At 37.9% G+C, this 18,856-nt stretch overlaps 3 protein-coding genes across 4 annotated transcripts; 1 reads left to right on the top strand and 2 right to left on the bottom strand.

Moving 5' to 3' along the window:
* Positions 1-210: 210 nt before the first annotated feature.
* On the top strand, positions 211-4,720 carry LOC147539943 (plasma membrane ATPase 4-like). Of its 2 annotated transcripts, none has more exons than XM_086639393.1 (9): positions 211-426; positions 779-997; positions 1,217-1,669; positions 1,896-2,222; positions 2,314-2,556; positions 2,651-3,580; positions 3,673-4,029; positions 4,138-4,319; positions 4,420-4,720. In XM_086639393.1, exons 1-9 carry the CDS (start codon positions 373-375, stop codon positions 4,514-4,516), a joined length of 2,862 nt encoding a protein of 953 aa, XP_086495519.1. In that variant the 5' UTR covers positions 211-372; the 3' UTR covers positions 4,517-4,720. The 2 variants fall into 2 exon arrangements, with proteins under 2 accessions (XP_086495519.1, XP_086495520.1); XM_086639394.1 differs by having other exon boundaries at positions 4,413-4,720.
* Positions 4,721-6,553: 1,833 nt separating this feature from the next.
* MCM5 (Minichromosome maintenance (MCM2/3/5) family protein) lies at positions 6,554-13,434 on the bottom strand. The gene is made up of 18 exons (XM_086639392.1): positions 11,722-13,434; positions 11,485-11,628; positions 11,175-11,354; positions 10,972-11,070; positions 10,747-10,883; positions 10,555-10,660; positions 9,877-10,011; positions 9,673-9,750; positions 9,420-9,524; positions 9,194-9,285; positions 8,928-9,060; positions 8,755-8,850; positions 8,577-8,668; positions 8,405-8,495; positions 7,996-8,105; positions 7,318-7,447; positions 7,133-7,234; positions 6,554-6,816 (listed from the first exon to the last, which is right to left on the bottom strand). Exons 1-18 carry the CDS (start codon positions 12,001-12,003, stop codon positions 6,733-6,735), a joined length of 2,196 nt encoding a protein of 731 aa, XP_086495518.1. The 5' UTR covers positions 12,004-13,434; the 3' UTR covers positions 6,554-6,732.
* Positions 13,435-13,657: 223 nt separating this feature from the next.
* LOC147539941 (putative receptor-like protein kinase At1g80640) lies at positions 13,658-17,527 on the bottom strand. The gene is made up of 10 exons (XM_086639391.1): positions 17,047-17,527; positions 16,582-16,755; positions 16,232-16,485; positions 15,944-16,076; positions 15,801-15,864; positions 15,597-15,693; positions 15,328-15,430; positions 14,440-14,558; positions 14,241-14,330; positions 13,658-14,149 (listed from the first exon to the last, which is right to left on the bottom strand). The coding sequence occupies exons 1-10, from the start codon at positions 17,222-17,224 to the stop codon at positions 13,982-13,984; spliced, it is 1,380 nt and encodes a 459-aa protein (XP_086495517.1). The 5' UTR covers positions 17,225-17,527; the 3' UTR covers positions 13,658-13,981.
* Positions 17,528-18,856: the final 1,329 nt, after the last annotated feature.

Genomic DNA, 18,856 nt, shown 5'->3' with positions numbered 1-18,856 from the left:
TAGTTGAGAGATCCTATTCTAGGGGAGATTGTATTGGTCCTAAAAGCGTTTGTGACTAAGTTTAAGAACAAAAACTTGGTGTAAAACAAATTGAGTAAAAATCGGATTTACTTGTGTGGATGATTTGGGAGGAGAAAAAGTGACCATTAAATTAAAAATGTAAGAGGGAATAGCACTATAAAAGGGAGGTTAATGGGTCATTAGCAATTCGTCTTCCACTTTTTCCAAAAAGAAAGAAGGCCTCTTACAATTGGAGAGTGCAAATGAGTCTTTAAAAAAAATAAAAAAATAAAATTCATTGTGTTTTTTACCTTCGAGTAAAAAACTCATTTTGCACTCTCCTCCCATATATTCTTGTTGTTGTTATCAACAATGGATAACAAGAGTATTAGCTTGGAGGAGATAAAGAATGAGAACGTAGATCTCGTATGTTATCTTTCTCAAACTCTTTTAGAATTTGTTCGGTGAAATTGAAAACACAACTGATTTTAACCTCTAAATATGTGGGATTGGACTGAAATTTACATATTTATTTTTATTTTGGCATGAGAAACTCTTTTCATCTCAAACATTGAGTTTAAAAGAATGAGATTAAAACTCATGTTGGGTTTCATTTTTTTTTCGTTTTCCACCGTCTTCTCCGGAAACATTTCTGCTTTTCCCAAAGCGTGGCCTATTAATATTTTGCATATTTTTTCCTTGTTAGTTTTATTTCTCTAAAATGTAGAGTTTTTTCTATTTAAACATAAGTTTTGTTTTGATGTTGTTGTGATAATAGGAGAGGATCCCTGTTGAAGAAGTGTTTCAACAATTGAAATGCACCAAGGAAGGATTGACTGCCCAAGAAGGGGAGAGTCGCCTCCAAATTTTTGGTCCCAACAAGTTAGAGGAGAAAAAAGAGAGCAAAGTTCTCAAGTTCTTGGGATTTATGTGGAATCCTCTTTCATGGGTCATGGAACTTGCTGCCATTATGGCCATTGCTTTGGCCAATGGAGGAGTAATATTTCTCTCTCTCTCTTTTGTTTTGTATGATTCTGATACTGGATTGCCGTGAAATTCTACGTGGATTGTCGTGATTCGTGCTATCGATGACTCTAAACAGCAAATCACGTCAAGCTGTGTAGAATTTCCGTCTGTCAGAGTCTGCCTAGGTTTTCTTGTTCTCTAACATTACTTTGGTAAGGGTTTTAATTCATTTTCCATTGTCTAAAAACAGGGAAAGCCACCAGATTGGCAAGACTTTGTTGGAATCACAGTGTTGTTGGTCATTAACTCAACAATCAGTTTCATTGAAGAAAACAATGCAGGAAATGCAGCAGCTGCTTTAATGGCAGGTTTAGCTCCAAAAACTAAAGTATTGAGAGATGGAAAATGGGCAGAACAAGAAGCAGCAATTCTTGTACCAGGAGATATAATTAGTATCAAATTAGGTGATATTGTACCAGCTGATGCTAGATTACTTGAAGGTGATCCTTTAAAGATTGATCAGTCAGCTTTGACTGGTGAATCTCTTCCTGTTACTAAGAACCCAGGTGATGAAGTTTTCTCTGGTTCTACCTGTAAACAAGGTGAAATTGAAGCTGTTGTTATCGCCACTGGTGTTCATACTTTCTTCGGTAAAGCCGCTCATCTTGTCGACAGTACCAATTCTGTTGGTCACTTCCAAAAGGTGATTCATTTTAATCTTCCGAAAATCACACACACACACATATATATATATATGGTACCCATTCGTGTCAGTGTATCGATATTGTCAACAACCCTTGGTCGGAGTAGTTACCAAGTTGGTTTCCACCCTCTAGGTCTTGGGTTCGAGACACAGATACTATTACATTAAAAAAAAACTCTGGGTATTGATTTTGATGGTTTAATATTATATACTTTGATGATTTCAGGTGTTGACAGCTATTGGAAATTTCTGTATTTGCTCAATAGCAATTGGAATGATAATTGAGATTATTGTGATGTACCCAATTCAACGGAGAAGATACAGAGACGGAATCGATAATCTATTAGTTCTACTCATTGGAGGAATTCCAATTGCTATGCCAACAGTTTTATCAGTAACAATGGCTATTGGATCTCACAGACTTTCAGAACAAGGTGCCATTACTAAAAGAATGACTGCCATTGAAGAAATGGCCGGTATGGATGTACTTTGCAGTGACAAAACTGGAACTTTAACACTTAACAAGCTCACTGTTGACAAAACCCTCATTGAGGTTAGCAAACAAAAATCAAAATCAGATTCATTTGTAATTCTGATGAGTTCTTTTAGATTCATGAACTGATAATGGGTTTTGGTTTTTGTAGGTTTTTGTTAATGGTCTTGACAATGATTCAGTTGTTTTGATTGCTGCAATGGCTTCTAGGGTTGAAAACCAAGATGCTATTGATGCATCCATTGTTAATATGTTAGGTGATCCTAAAGAAGCTCGTGCCGGAATCAAGGAAGTTCATTTCTTACCATTTAACCCTGTCGAAAAACGTACTGCCATTACTTACATTGACGGCAACGGAGACTGGCACAGAGCTAGCAAGGGTGCACCTGAACAGGTAACATCGATAACACCTAGTTCCCTCTCTGTTTCTCTAACAACTCGCACTCTTTATCACTCTTTCTGAACCTTTCGCCATCGGTTTTTTTCAGATTATCGAGCTCTGCAACCTGCAAGGAGAAGTATTGAAGAAGGCCCACACAGTCATCGACCAATTCGCAGAGAGAGGTCTCCGTTCTTTGGGTGTTGCAAGACAAACAGTCCCTGAGAAAAGCAAAGAAAGTGCAGGATCACCATGGGAATTTGTCGGTCTTTTACCTCTTTTCGATCCACCCAGACACGACAGTGCTGAAACCATTCGCCGAGCTCTTCACCTTGGAGTAAATGTCAAGATGATCACTGGTGACCAACTTGCCATTGGTAAAGAAACTGGTCGTCGTCTTGGTATGGGTACTAATATGTACCCATCTTCTTCTCTTCTTGGTCAATCCAAAGATGAATCCATTGCTTCAATCCCAATCGACGAACTCATTGAAAAAGCCGACGGATTTGCTGGAGTTTTCCCTGAACACAAATATGAAATTGTGAAGAAACTACAAGAGAGGAAACACATTTGTGGTATGACAGGAGATGGTGTGAATGATGCCCCAGCTTTGAAGAAAGCTGATATTGGAATAGCAGTGGCTGATGCAACTGATGCAGCTCGAGGCGCATCTGATATTGTGCTAACAGAACCTGGTCTCAGTGTGATCATTAGTGCAGTACTAACGAGCCGAGCTATTTTCCAGAGAATGAAGAACTACACAATCTATGCAGTTTCAATCACAATTAGGATTGTGTTAGGTTTCATGTTGATTGCCTTGATTTGGAAATTTGATTTCTCACCTTTCATGGTTTTGATCATTGCAATTCTCAATGATGGAACTATCATGACTATTTCAAAGGATAGAGTTGTACCTTCTCCACTACCAGACTCATGGAAACTCAAGGAGATCTTCGCCACCGGAGTTGTCCTTGGTACCTACCTTGCCGTCATGACTGTCATCTTCTTCTGGGTCTCTGCCGAGACTGATTTCTTTACCGTAAGCAAACATCGAAAACTACCCATTTACTAATTTTCTTATAGTAGTTCAATTACTTGACCAAAACTAAGAGTTGAATTTCGATTTTGCAGCATCATTTTGGTGTTCACTCAATCAGAGGAAACGATGCTGAACTAACAATGGCTCTATACTTACAAGTTAGTATTGTAAGTCAAGCTCTTATCTTCGTCACCCGATCAAGAAGCTGGTCATTCATTGAACGACCCGGCTTGTTACTTCTCGGTGCCTTCTTCCTAGCTCAGTTGATCGCTTCGTTGATCGCTGTGTACGGAAACTGGGAGTTCGCCAAGGTTAGAGGAATTGGATGGGGATGGGTAGGAGTCATTTGGGTTTATAGCATTGTCTTCTACATTCCTCTTGATGTTCTCAAGTTCATCATCCGGTACGCGTTGAGTGGCAAAGCCTGGGACAACCTACTGAACAACAGGGTAAGTCTACTTATACTCTCTTAGTATGTATAGCAATTCCCGAACGACACTAGGGGTAGTTTAGTCATTTGGTTTCGGACGACTAATTCTTGTTTAATTTTGTTTCAGATGGCTTTCACCAACAAGAATGACTATGGAAAGGGTGAGAGAGAAGCACAATGGGCATTGGCACAAAGAACACTTCATGGGTTACAACCACCAGAATCAGCAGCTCTATTCCATGACAAGAACAGTTACAGAGAGTTATCTGAGATAGCAGAGCAAGCTAAGAGACGTGCCGAGGTTGCAAGGTAAATATTTCATGTAACCCGATGGTATTATCGTCAATTTAAAATCATATAAACATTTTGAGTATTGATTAAAATCAACCATTTTTGTGAAAGAATACAGATTGAGGGAACTTCACACATTAAAGGGGCATGTTGAGTCAGTGGTGAAGCTAAAGGGACTTGATATTGAGACAATTCAACAACACTATACTGTATGAATGACACCAACAAGTATATGGGAGGAGGAGAAAAAAAGTAAATAAGGAAAATTGTACTCAAAAGGAGGATGAATAATAATAACATTATATTAATATAATTCTTCTTAATTATTGTTTTTCTCTAGTTGTTTGTATTTACTTTTACATTAAAGTGGATATTTATTGATCAAATAATAAAAGTGAAGATGAACTTTTTAGCTTAAATTTGGTCTTAAAGGGCTGGGTTTCTCTCTTTCTCTGTATATCTATCCCCCTCTCTCTCTTTCACACTAAGGCGGTGTTGGTTTCTCATCGTGACTTCTCCCGATATGAATTCTACTTCGGAAAGTTTTATAGGCAATGCCCAAACATGTTAAAGGCAATGTGTTTTTCACACAAGACTTACTCAAAACAAGTTGATCAAATTTGCTTAGAAGCAATGCCCAAACTTGAGAGTGTTTCTCACCCACTTTGCTTTCCTCTCCCTCCGGCAAAAAGGGCCGGCCGACAATCTCCAGACGGCGGCATGAACACTTTTTTTCTTCTTCTTCTCCTTCACTTCTCATCTCTCTCTCTCTAAGTTCCCTTTCGCCTGTCGGAGAGGGGAACTCCGATCGAAGGGTTTTCGACAGGAAATCCTTTACCGGAGTTTCCCTTCGTCGAGGTTCCTACCGGTGAAGGGGAACTTAGAGAGAGAGAGAAGATAAGGAGAATAAGAAAGAAGAAGGAAGAAGAAGAAACGAGAAGAAGAAAGAGGTGAAGATTGACCTAACGGTCGTCAGTTATGCCGTTAGGTCAAACTTAACTGAGGCATTCCCGGTAATAGACCACATTGCCTCTAACCTTCCGTGGAATTGCCTTAAGCGAGAATGCTTTTAACAACTTTGGCTATAAAATCTCCCTTCTTCTGGATGAAACCCAAGCCCGCCTATCAGGGTTGCCTATATACAAGTGTGACACTAGTTGAAGCCGGTCCATTTCTCTGGTTATCCGAGAGGGTGATGCTTTTTTGGATGAAGCCTAAACTCACCCATCAGCAACAGGGAGGCTGGGCGCGCACTACCTGTTACAGGCTTCGGATGGTTCGTCTACCTCTGCTCCGGGCCGGACTTAATTCCCACCCATTGACCAAAGTCCAAGGGATGGGAGAGGCGCCTATAGGACTCCTTCCCAATTCAATCAGGAAATTTCCAAAATTCTTCAGGCACTAAGTGATTGATACTTGCTTCTTTTTGTTGCATGAGGTGGTTTTCTTCACCACTCTGCTTTAAATTGTAGGTGTCATACTGTCATGGGAGCTTGGCGTGTCTAGAACTTGGTATCTTACCAGAGATCCATTAGGGCGTGTGTATTTGTGCTCCGTATCAGTACTTCAGAAACGACCTGATCTGTTGGGTCGAGTAGGGGGCTTCAGGCAAAAGCTCTGCCTCCTGCAAGGCAGGAGGGTGAATGCTTTGTCAAGAGAGGGGTCTACTCTGTAAGGAGCATTCTACTCTGTCGAGAGGCCAGGCAGGGAGCTTGTCAGCGTCTGTCGAGAGGTCAGGCAGGGAGCATTGACGACGATGAGTGTTCTTGGCGGGGGCTCACATGAGTGTTCCGCTCTACTGAATTTAAACATGAAGCTCTAACCGGAGGTTCTGCTAGGCGAGGAGCATGTGCCCTGCTCTGATCGGGGGTTCTGCTAGGCGAGTGGCATGTCCCCTGCTTTGTCGAGGGTCAGATAGGCTGAAGTGTTTCACTATGCCGAAAGCTAGGCAGGAGCCGAAGGGAACGGGATTTATCTACCCCAGGCTTGGCCAAGAGTTTCGTGGGCTTAGCAGGGCAGAATTGGCAGGGCAGAATTGGCAGGGCTAGTCGAGCAACTACATCAGACCCCAAACCAGATCGGTGTTTTAACAAAGGGGACGCTCCCCTTTGCCAGAACAGAGAGGTCGGAGAGATACATGGTGGTGTGGTTGGAGGCTGCAGTTGGAGACTCAAGTTAACTCAGACCTCGAATCAAATCTGACTTGGAATAAACACATACTATTTTGAAACCGTTGAAAGAAACCCAGTGACTTGGTAAAGCTAAAAACTCAATATAAATAAGCTGTTTCATCAAGTATAAACAGCAGAATTGAAGATTACAGATGATTAATTGTAGATTGTTTTCTAAACTTGCATCTAGAAAAATTGCTGTCACACATTTAGTATTTGAGAGAATCACCAAAGAAATATTTGAAAAATATTCAGACAGATCAAGCTTTACGAAGAATAACACGTCTTTCTCGCTTGTATTCAACTTCATCTCTTTGGTGCATAATCAATAGAGCTCTTCTTACCTGTCACCAAGAGTGTATTTAGATTAATCACAGTCTGAATAGAAGCTAATCATCGAGAAATATATGAAAATAGATGATACTTGGAAGATCCATATGCTTTTTCTATGGATCATAAATTCAATTGGTTTATGGCAGTGTTTTGAGAGAGTCCGCTGTAATAGAAATAACAACCTTTTTTTTTTGTAATGGTGGAAAATTGCTATAAGTTTTTTCGTTCTTAAATCCCGTTTTGTGACGGTTGTTTTTTCAGTTATAGTGGAGACAGCCATATACTGATACTATTATTTAAACATTTGTTTCAGGTTAGATCTCTTACAATAGATTCATTCATCCCCATTCGGCTGAGCTCATCGATTAGACGTCTTTCTGAAATGTGGCTTCCAATTCCCATTCTTCTCTTTATCTGTGTCTCAGCTTGCTGTTCACTCGTATTCAATTAAGGTCAGCGGGAATACTTCACTAGATAATCAAGACTACAGGATATGGTTGGAAGGAACTAACCTTTATCTCGTTTGCCATCTCCGGTGTTAGATTTATATGTTGATTTATTCCTGATTTTGCAGCATCCATTGTTGAAACATTGAAGAGTCTGATAGCTTCTGTAACATTGGCCTGGGTTGCTTCGTGGGAACTGAATGTGTAGTACATTAGCAAATTCAGTAAAAATTCTTGATATTGTTTTTACTTGTATCAAGCGTTAATAATAGAGTTCAAATGCATCAGTCTTCTACTCGTAAGTTAATGGGAGGAAGAAGATCACATATTCTCAGGTGATGAATCTCCACCTACTCCCCCTTGACGATAAATTGCTTAGACAATGAAATTCAATTATTACAATATTGGCCTCAGGTTATCTAGGCATTCCTTGGTCCCACAGTTCTGCTGACACTTCAAGTACCTACTTTTTATTTTATTTTTTAAAACTTCAAGTATCATCTCACTACATGAATAAATCCCACAACCTGCGTCTACCTGATAGCTCGAATGGGCTCTAACGAGCCCAAGAATGGACCACCTACCACAACCCCAAATATCCGGTATCAGAAATAGATGCATCTAACTTAAGTATTATGTAGTGAGTTCTTTATTTGCAAGGGATATGACATAGACAATGAGAAATATGTAAAACAACAATATGAACAATTTAAAATTGAATGGAGTTATGAACGTATCACTTACAGTCTCATCTTTGCAAGTGACTCGCTTAATCTTACTACAGCTTCAAGCTGCCTCACTGTAATTGGTACAGCAGCTGTCTGTCCTGATTCATTTGCTTGTTGCCTCATGTCCTGCAAGAACCGACATTGTTGAATTAGCACATCATAAGTCCTAAGATGACCTAAGAAATCCAATTTGGTGTAGAATTTGCAAGAGCGTTGCCCTTGCATTTTCTGTATTCCAAGATAATGAAATCAAAAAAATGACTTCTCAAAAACATGAATTTGAAATTGGCGATTTGAAGAGTGAACGAAAATGAGTGAATCAAACAATGAAATAGAAATGAATTCTCAAAAGCCAAAAAGAAAGTAAAATGGATGATTATAATTGATCAGGATAGTTGTGGTTGGCGACCATCAAGTAGACATACCTGTCTGGTTTTAACATAGTTATTTTGCAGCACAGTAGCTGCAGAATCACCTAACCGGGGATAGCATTCAGAGCGGCAGTACTGAATGTACCTGAAGATAATAAAATAATGAGATCATAACTACTCATCTTGGTAAGCAGATTCACATACAAGTATAGATTAATGGGCTTGCCTCTTCAACCAGTTCTGTTCTTTTGAGGGTTTAGCATCACTTGAGGTTGCTTGAGCAGAGGAATGAAGTCTTATGACGTGGCTAGCTATAAGCTGTAATGAGAGGACACTGAGTTATCTGCATTATGTTGGCTGAAAAACTGAAACAACTAAATTCGAGATCAACAATGATTAATTACCTTATCTTGATTGTACATCCGGATATCTTTTACAATGAAAATCAGATCAAATCTAGAAAGAATTGTTGTCTGCAGGTCAATGTTATCCTGTGCAGTCTGGAAGAGCATGTATTTAGCTGTTAGATGAGTTTGAAGCACTTGATCTTAAAAATATCAGAGGTAAGTATATGCACCTTGAGATCATCGTAGCGCCCTGATGGAGGGTTTGCTGCTGCCAATACAGAGGTTCTTGAATTTAAGACAGTTGTTATTCCTGCTTTAGCAATGGATATTGTTTGCTGCTCCATGGCTTCATGAATAGCCACTCTGTTGAAAATTGAATTTGCAAAATTTAAGATTCTTAAGTAATCCACTTCTTGGAACTTTTTTACCACTAATTCTAAGAATTGATGTAGGCTGAAGGTAAACAGCACAATGAATCAAGGTGCAGCTAGTTAACCTGTCTTCTGGTCTCATTTTGTCAAATTCATCAATGCAGACTACTCCACCATCTGCCAAAACCATTGCTCCTCCTTCCAGATAAAATTCACGCTAGAGAATTGTGTAAAAGATGAATCGGTTATCATAGTTAGTCTTTTTGTATAATGAGCTGGACCAATATTTTTCGGATCACAATTGAGGAAAAAATACTACAGATGCAGAATAATTCGAAAGGGTAAACTTACAGAACTGTTATCACGAATCACAGAAGCTGTAAGTCCAGCAGCAGATGATCCTTTTCCTGAAGTATAAACAGCTATAGGAGCTGTCTTCTCAACAAACTTGAGAAACTTCATAAATAAAAAGTTGTATTAGAGACTGATTATATTATATACGCACAGAAAGAAACTCAAGTACAAAAAGTACCAAATTTGGTGCTTCTCATATAGCTTAAAAGTTGAAACTGTGAAGAGATAATTTCGGCAATAACCAACTAACCTGCGATTTGGCAGTAGAAGGGTCACCCAGAAGCAAGATATTGATGTCACCTCTTAATCGTACTCCATCAGGTAAGTGCTGCATTTTTTTAAGAAAGGGGTCATGATACTGAGACATGGAACTCAAAAGTAAGATAATGTCTGAAACAGACCTTTTTAAACAACTCTAGAAAAAGAGGGAGTACTAATAACACAGAATGTGTACCTTCCTTGAACCTCCAAATAAAAGACAAGCCACAGCCTTCTTTACATCCTCATGGCCATAAATGGAGGGTGCAATCTTGGAGCATATATTTTTGTAGCAATCAGGATCTGCAGCAAACTTTTTAAATTCTTCCACCTGTAAGCAGAGAAGAATATTGAACCAGAACATGGTAATCAGGACATATGATCTAGCATTGATGCAACTCAGTTTCGTAGGAGGAAGATGGAAAAAGCGAAACTCTTATAACATCATAAAAGATGTTAGGTTGGACAACTAGTAGAATTCCTGATATTACTAAATGCCATAATAAAAAAAACGGCATTATTTGCCTACTACGATGATTACAGGGCCAACCTATTTAAAAATTGTTCATAGAGAATAACTCTTGATCATTCAAAATTTACATTGGGAGTAAGAAAAATGTTTATATGTTTGCAGTTCATAACATGACCTATATAACTTGTATATTTAAAAACTGTAACCTCATTCCAACACAAATTCCAGCTATTTGTAACACTAAAATAAATTAGTCTCAAACTTGTATATTTGTTATAATTCTTACAATAATATATAGGTAGCTCAGTTCAATTTAACGAAATGAGTCGTATACTCGTATGTTAGGTAGCCAATTACTTCTAAGTTCTACTTTTAACTCAAATGAGGTAGAAGTAACCTCACCTCTTCTGTTGTGAACGTGGATGAACCTCGGGAGTTGGTCTCATTTGCTTCTTCTATCCCTACAACCCTGATATAAGGCTGCCTAACAGCAACAGCTCCTCTCTGGCTGTCGAAGTACCCAAATTTCAGCATTTTAAGATGTGAATTAGTCGAAGTCTCGAAGATAAGCAATTCTAGCGGAACAAGTCTTACTTAGCTGACGAGTTTGCTGCTTGAAAGATACTGAAAATTCCCATAATAGTCAGTCTTGTCCCAGGTACAATCGTTTGAACAAGATGTCGATCCACAGATAGAAGCATGTTTCTTGGAAGCTCTCCAGTAGGGACATCCTTCAATTTTGGACAAAATCCGAACTGATTAGATGAACTCAAACTTAACAATGGAGCTAATCCTCAACCAAATAAATAAATGGGTTACCTCGGGATTCTCTTGCAGTTTAAGGGTTTGTTGATCAACATACTTGCTCTTATCAGGAACTACAATCCAAGGATCAATAGGACATGGATCCTCTCCCGTCTGAACCAAATATAAACAATTTTCTTTATTAGGAACACTATCTACCAAACACGAAACTTTAACAAATACCCAAAAAGAAAAAGTTACATATGTGAGAGATTAACCTGAGGGGCATGATCACATGATCGAGGAACAACGGCTCCGCCAAGTCCAGGCCGGCAAGGAACAACCTTAGTGTTCTTGCAATTTTTACACACTAATGTCACATAAGTGGCTTTAGCTTTTGTTCTTGATGCAGCAATTGTGATACCAGCAATCTTAACAAGTTTTGATATACAATTTGCCTATTCACAAATATATTGAAAAGGAAAAGAGCAAGAAGAAGTCAATTTCAAAATAACCTAATTTATAACAGTTAAAAATATACAAAAGGGGGAAAATGAAATAAACCCTAAAAAGTTGTATCTTACTAACCCCAAGTGATCGTATAGAGACTGAATCCTCCTTAGAAGTAAGCAAAATCTGAATTTCACAAAGTTTAGGCTCTTCCATTTTATCAGATTCTGATTCTACTTTTGATTTTAAACTCGCATGAACTTCGGCAGCGGCAGTCTCAAACTGAACAACAAGAAAGAACATAGAAATTGAAAGATTAGTTTCAATAAAGTACAGAGAGAGAGAGAGAGGGAGAAGAAAGGAGAGGGAATATACCAGTGGAAGATAATCGGATGGAGCCGAACGAAGAAGTGAGGGAAGTTGAGAATCAAAGGCGGTAAGATCTTCAATATCGACGAGTAAAAATTTAGGGTTTTGAACGAGGCTTTCTCTGTAAGGGAAAACATTTGGTTCTGTTTCAAAACTTCTGATGAACTCCTTGAACTTTCGGAGAGCGGAATGACGAGCGGCTGCCGCCGACTGATCTTGATCTTCTCCACCGCGTGGAAATTGTGCTTGATCACTGTAAAAAACCGCTCCTTCATCCCATCCTGACATCTCTCTCTCTCTACCTTCTCTTTCTGTTTCTTGTTTCTCTCTCTAAGTTTGATAGAGAAAAAGCACAGAGGCGCAACCACAAAAGGTATAGAAGCCAAGGAGAACGATTATGCCTCTAGAGAGGTTTTGGCGGGAAAGTTACAAGGATTTGGCGGGAAATGAGGCATAAGGGCTAAGGGTAGAAGAAGCACGTGCCTCAGCCCTGTACGTGTACGGCCCGTGTGGCCCAAGTGGGCTTGGGCTGAGATTTCAGCTCGAACAAGACCCAAAACCTCAAGAGAAAATTGGTGATGTTATTCAAGAAAAGGACCATTATCCATTATTGTTTGTAACTAAATCTGAATTCTGAAACTTGGTTTAGGGTGAAGAGGCCACTGAAAATGATTGCTAGACCAATGTACTCAAATCCCCCGTTCATGGAGTTAGAATCGTTGTGAAGTTTCTAATGGTGGAGATTAGATTTAGCATTGAATGTGTGGTCTAACATGAGTTGTATTTGGTTCGGCTATGGCCAATGGTTGCTGGAAAATGTAACACAACATCTTGGAGTTCTCTGACCGAGTTCATCGATGTGTTTTGGTCGGTAATGAAGCTCGATATGACCGACTGGATAAGCAATCTTATCAAGCAAGTTCCTGTTGGCAGAGTCAGCTTGAGAAACCCATCTGTGCCTATGCCAGTTAATTCTACTTCTTTACCTTCATCTGTTTCTACCCATGCTTTTTCCACTTCTATGCTGGGCTTTTTAAACCTAAAAGCCCTTTTTCTACAAAATACCCTGTTTCCTTGCTCATCTTCTCCACTCTCTTCCTTCAACTTCTTCCTGTTACAGTCAAGCCTCAAAGGACCCTATATGGGTTTCGACAATGGAGTTAGAGTCCAAAGCTCTTCAAAGAGTTGGAATCATAAAATGGGCTCTCATCTCATTCTGCAGGTTATTGGCAACGGGTCTATAAAATTGAAGCAAAACTCTAATCGCAATATAGAACGTTACAAGGCACGTTTTGTTGCCGCGGGATTTCTGCAAGGAGGTGTTGATTATTCTGAGATGCTTAGTCCTTTAGGTAAATGAACCACGGTGCAGGTTTATACTTGCATCAATCAATGGAAAGTCGACCAACTCGCCAAGTAATTCAACAAGCTAATTTCATCTTTTTAGTTTCAAGACTCCAACTACCTATATAAAGGTCATGTATGTTTTTCTCGTTGTCTGAGTCTGAACCCTCTCACTCAGATGGATACAACACAATCATCCCGCATCACTTATTCAGATAAGTTCGACATTACGAGTCTCAAAAAGCCTACGAAATTTGACTCGTCTTAATTCGAACCCCGACCACCTACAAAAAGGTCATGTATGTTTTTCTCATTGTCTTGAGTCTAAACCGTCTCACTCAAATGGATACAAAATCAACCCACAAACCGAATTACCTATTCAGATAAGTTCAACATTACGAGTCTCAAAAAGCTTACGAAATTTGACTCGTCTTAATAATTCAAACTTCAAATCATATTTCAGACTTGGAGATAAAAAATACAAGCACTTCCTAAGTTACAAAAACAAAACTTGCACATAGGCTTGGACAAACAATACTAAAAACCTGCATGTTTATGTTGTCTTTTAGGTACTACAATGGTGAATTGGCAACCAGTCTATAAGAACAAGCTCAAAATTCTCTACTATTTACTCAAAAACATCTAACTTCAAATGAACAAGCAGTTCCGAGTTTAAAGACCCAAAAAGGAAAAAGAAAAAGAAAAAAAGAAAGACGATCATCTATTTTGCTTTTATTTACAACTAAAGTGACTAAAACAAGATTTCTCCATGATAACATTATTAACTTTCCCTCATTCGAAATACCCAAAGGCAAATAAGACAATAACAAACAAGGTTTTGTGGGATGGATGAAATCACTGACCGCTTCTTCAACGGAGATCTTCGTCGTTCTATGTCTGAGTAAGATTACGATATTCACTTTCATTGTGAAGCCAAAGACTTCATATTTGTAAGAGATTTAGGGTCTGAAACTCTCAAAGTTCCTCCAAGCTCTACAGGGACGAGTGGAGTAAGCGAGTGAAGAACGTCTGTGATCAATGGTCGATAACTTGGTTCTGGTTGTATACACAATACAGCAACTGCAGCTACCTAGAAAATATCATTTTCGAGCTCAAGTTAGAAAACTTAACCATGAAATTACAAAAACGATAAATTTGAACGGGTCGAGTTAATGACTGACTTGGTACAAGTGTTTTAGATCCATTGTGTTTCTGATCATGGGATCTACAATGCTTGGAAGCTTCGTTCGATCTGTTAGTTGAGGCATAGCCTGCATATGAACATGTTGAAAATTTTACAATCTTCAATCTTTTTGACAATTTGTGATGAAAATGTAAAAAGATATGTAAAAAGATATCAGAGATCGAAAGAACATATACCCATGTGACGATAGATTGGCAGTGAGCTGGTGTCATTTTTTCTACGGGTTTTCTTCCCATTAGAAGTTCCAATAAGACAACTCCAAAAGCGTAAACGTCACTTTTCTCAGTCAGTTTACCTGATAATACAAATACACGAAACGTTATTCCCATTTTGGCATTTTTCTCACCATATCTAACACCTTCTAGGTTATAATAGTGATACATATACCGGGATCAATGTTACATAGTGATTTACTGATATAGCTTAAGACATATTGGCACTCAAGGAAGCTACTCTAGAACATACCACACGTATGTATATATTCATTGATGCAAGATGGAATGATGGAGAGCCCCTCGGCGTATTGAGTTCCTTGAACCTATGATTTTCTCCTTGTAAATTTTCACAGGGTTAGATGGGACGGAACGTCGATTCAATAGATTTTCTATAGAACTAAAGCGTGAATTCTCTAACAAACTACTTTATCTTAAGTGGGTTGAAGATACTGCCATTCAATTTATCGTATACCAAAGTGAAATTCTAGACTTGAAAAACTCCATATATTGCTCTATCATTAATACATAACCCAAGTTTACCACATAAAAGTACAAGAAAAATCTGATAGTCAAAGCTTTTCAAGCCTCCGATGAATACATTTAACGGCATTGCTAATCCCAATATTGAACAAAAAAAATTCAAGAGGTTATTGACCAGCAAAAAGAACCTATCCGTTCATGATTCAATTTCATACCAGAACACAAACAGTAAAAGGTGCAGATGAAGGAATAAATAAGTCCAATGGAGTTCAAGAAAAGGAGAAGGAGAAGTAGCGAAAATTGTGCGATTTAGTTAGACTAGAGTAAAGGTACAAAAGTTTAGAGCATGGGGTAATAGAGATGACATACCATCTAAAATGTATTCTGGGGCAACATAACCCAGAGTGCCTGAAAGCTTGATATTGTTCTTATTTTGGAGCCCAGATACGACAGCAAGACCAAAATCCGAAAGCTATAACCAACCAAGTCCCAATTTTTCAGGAGAAAGAAGAATGTTAGTGTGAAGTTACAAAGGAACTTTATCGAAACTCTACAGAATTACCATTCATATGGAATTATGGATAAACAAATCTAACTGAATTTCAATGAATAAATACTTTTTCCGTATTTTTGTTTACCTTGGCATTGAAGTTAGAATCTAGTAGAATATTTGATGATTTTAAATCTCTATGGATCACAGGAGGATTGCAGTTCTCGTGAAGATATTCCAATCCTCTGAAATAAAAAACCAATATAAACCAAGAATGTGTTGGTAATTTTTAAGTCAAATCCAACAACCCGAAACATATAATAAGTACCATGTTTAGGTAAAAGTAGACTACCTTGCCGTGTCAAGTGCAATTTTCATACGAATATGCCACGTTAAGTCTGATCCATGAGAAGGTCCTACAATGCGAACAATTACATTTTAAAATGCTTTTTCTTGTGCTATGATAAGAAGAAAAAGGAATAGAGAAATTTATACCATGTAAATGTGTTTCAAGAGACCCATTTTGCATCAATTCGTAAACGATGAACCTTGTCTCACCATAAATAGAATAACCTAAAAGAGAAATTATGTTCGAATGTCGAATTTTACTCAACAAATCCACTTCATTCTGCAATTGAAATTCAAATACAAATCCAAATCAGAATTATTGAAACGAATAAGAAATTGATAAAACTCACCTACCCAGATGCAGAAAATACCTAAAAGAAGTAAGGGTATATGCCACAAACAAGAACAAGAAATCAATCTCAAAAGGATTAGTACCTGAAATTCAGATTCTGCATCATTCCCTTCACAATTCAATCTCTTAACAGCGGCAAAGAAGTTATCATCGAATCGAGCCTTATAAACACATCCAAATCCACCTTGACCCAGGATATTATCATCTCTAAATTTATCTGTAGCAGCTTCTAATAACTGATACTCAATCATGGCAACAGATCCTTTCTTACTAGTAGTCCTCTTCAAGGAATTAAATTTACCCAAAATTGGACTTAATGACATCCCTTTAATACCATCTTCACATCAAAATTCAAACACAAAGAAACAAAATTACTTAAAAATTGATCAAAGGGTTGTGAGATTTGTGAATTTGGTTTTAATGGAAGATGTACCTGATCTTCCTACACTCTTTTTCAGATCAGTGTTTTGGGAGTTCTTCTGTCGGTGAATCCATAAACAGAATATTGATGAAACAATTGCACAGAGTAATGTTGATACAATTATCAAAGCTATTAGCATTTTCTTGTTTAATGGATGGTCTCTTGGCACTCTTTTCTCTTCTAACCCTGATTCAGAAACAAAATTTCAAAGAAAATTTCAGTGCTAGTTTTGGGAATCAGAAATCTCAACAATACCCATGAATTAAACCATGAAAAATGGTTGAAGATGACCAAACACACACAAAGGGAAGGGTTAGAGAGAGAAGTAACTGAATTTTCAGTAACTACCCATGAAAGATTTGGGATCAATGGAGTTAAATAAAAGGGTTAAATCTAAAAGAAACATAACCCAAATGCTCTTTAGAAGAATACCCATTTCTCATTTAAGGGTAAAAATAAAGAAAACAAGATGAGTACCTGGAGAAACTGCCGCCATTGTTGAAGCAAAAATTGGGGATACAACTGGTTGAGGGGACAAACTAGGTTGAGGAACAGAAGAAAACAAAGGGTCTGGTCTGGCATCATTTGGTGAAGAAAACAATGAAAAACAAAATACCCAGACAAGAAGAAGAAGAAGAGAAAGATACTTCTTCATCTCCACTCTCTTATCTCTCTCTGAAAGACAAAGAAAATGGTGGGTTTTAGAGAGAGAGAGAGAGAGAGAGAGATGGAGGGAGGAATTCCTATAGAAGTTTGGATCTTCTTCTTCTACTTCTACTTCTATTCCTTATTCTCTATTTTTTTTCAAATTTCTTTTGGTTTACTTAACTCTTTTTGCTTCTCTAAATCAGCAAAAAGAGACAAAAGACTCTTTAAGGATAGAAAAAGGGAGTGGGGGCAATTCACAATAATCATGTGGTATCTATCAAAAGTTTGAAAAGTTTAAATCAATACATTCACTGTTTTTTAGGAATTAGAGGGACCCATTTATGCCATGAAAGATGGAGGCTGGTTCATGGAGGTGAAATAACTGCCATTTTTATCATTTATTTGAAATTTCAAATTTTATTTGGATTTCTGTTTGTCATGGAAACAAGGAAGTTTATTTATACAAAAGAGCAAAATTGTCTTTTTTTTCGACTTTTTTTATCATTAAGACATCTTGAGTCTTAAAGACTACATAACAACCCTTAAGTCGAGCTTGAATGCATATCTAATCTTACATTTACTACTAGGGACGGAATCAGGATAACTTCAGTTAAAATGTTAGAGAAAATATATTGAATATCCTTTCCAAACACACCTAGAGAAGTCTTGAAACACACACAAACAAAATATGCTATCACGTGGGGTTGAACACAGGTCACTCGAGTTATAACAACTAAAGTTTACTTGTACCTTTTGTTTGTTATCCTAAAAGTTAGCAATTTTTGCTTTAGGGTCCGTTTGATACGTGTGAAAACGTGAGTAAGAAAATCCATCTTTTTCTCATGAGTAAGAAAGTCAATTCTCTCACATATGAAATCATGCTTTCAGTGTTTGGTAGGGGTGTAAGAAAATCTGCAGGTGCCTTTAAAATATAATGGACTGTTCTTCTATTTACCAAATAAACGAGGTGCCTTTAAAATTCATCATCTTCTTCTTCCAAAAACCTAATGTCTCCCTTCAGATTCAGCTCTCTCTCTCTAACAGTACCAATATCTCTCTCTCTCCAATTCCCTTTATATGCTTTCACCAGTTTCTACCACCATTACTAATGGAAGCAGAGAACACTCATTCCTCTTTTTTTCAATAAACCACAAGTACTCTTCATATCTACAATATTAGAAAATTTTCAATTCTTTCAATACATCATCAATCAATAACGAATTAGGGTTTCAATACATCATCAATTAAAACAAAAATAACGAATTAGGGTTTCGCATGAGTTTCCATTAATCTTTCAATTTCAGATTTGGGGCTTTAGGGTTTGAAGTGATTTGGGAATTTTATCGATTATTTTGGCGCTTCCTCCGCGTTGTTATACTTGCTCGCCGGCAACACATTCTGCATCACCATACTCACCGACTCCTTCCTACCACTACTCTAATCTTCATCACTTGTTTCTGATTTATGTGTTATCACAGGAGCAATCATGGGGATCCTATCAAGTTTATTGTTCTCTGGTTTACCAAGAACACCAATATAATTGACAAGAGTTTTAAATTCACCATCTATGCTTCCTCCAAATTAGTAATTTCTGCAACTATACAAGGATTAATTCCAGCAACTACACAAGGATTGATTC

This window comes from Eschscholzia californica, unplaced genomic scaffold (assembly GCF_041429995.1).
Source record: "Eschscholzia californica isolate CP2 unplaced genomic scaffold, dmEscCali1.0.p SCAF_5, whole genome shotgun sequence".
In the NCBI taxonomy this organism is placed as follows: domain Eukaryota; kingdom Viridiplantae; phylum Streptophyta; class Magnoliopsida; order Ranunculales; family Papaveraceae; genus Eschscholzia; species Eschscholzia californica.
Note: the sequence above shows the minus strand (reverse complement) of the source record. Positions and strands in the feature narration are given on the sequence as shown.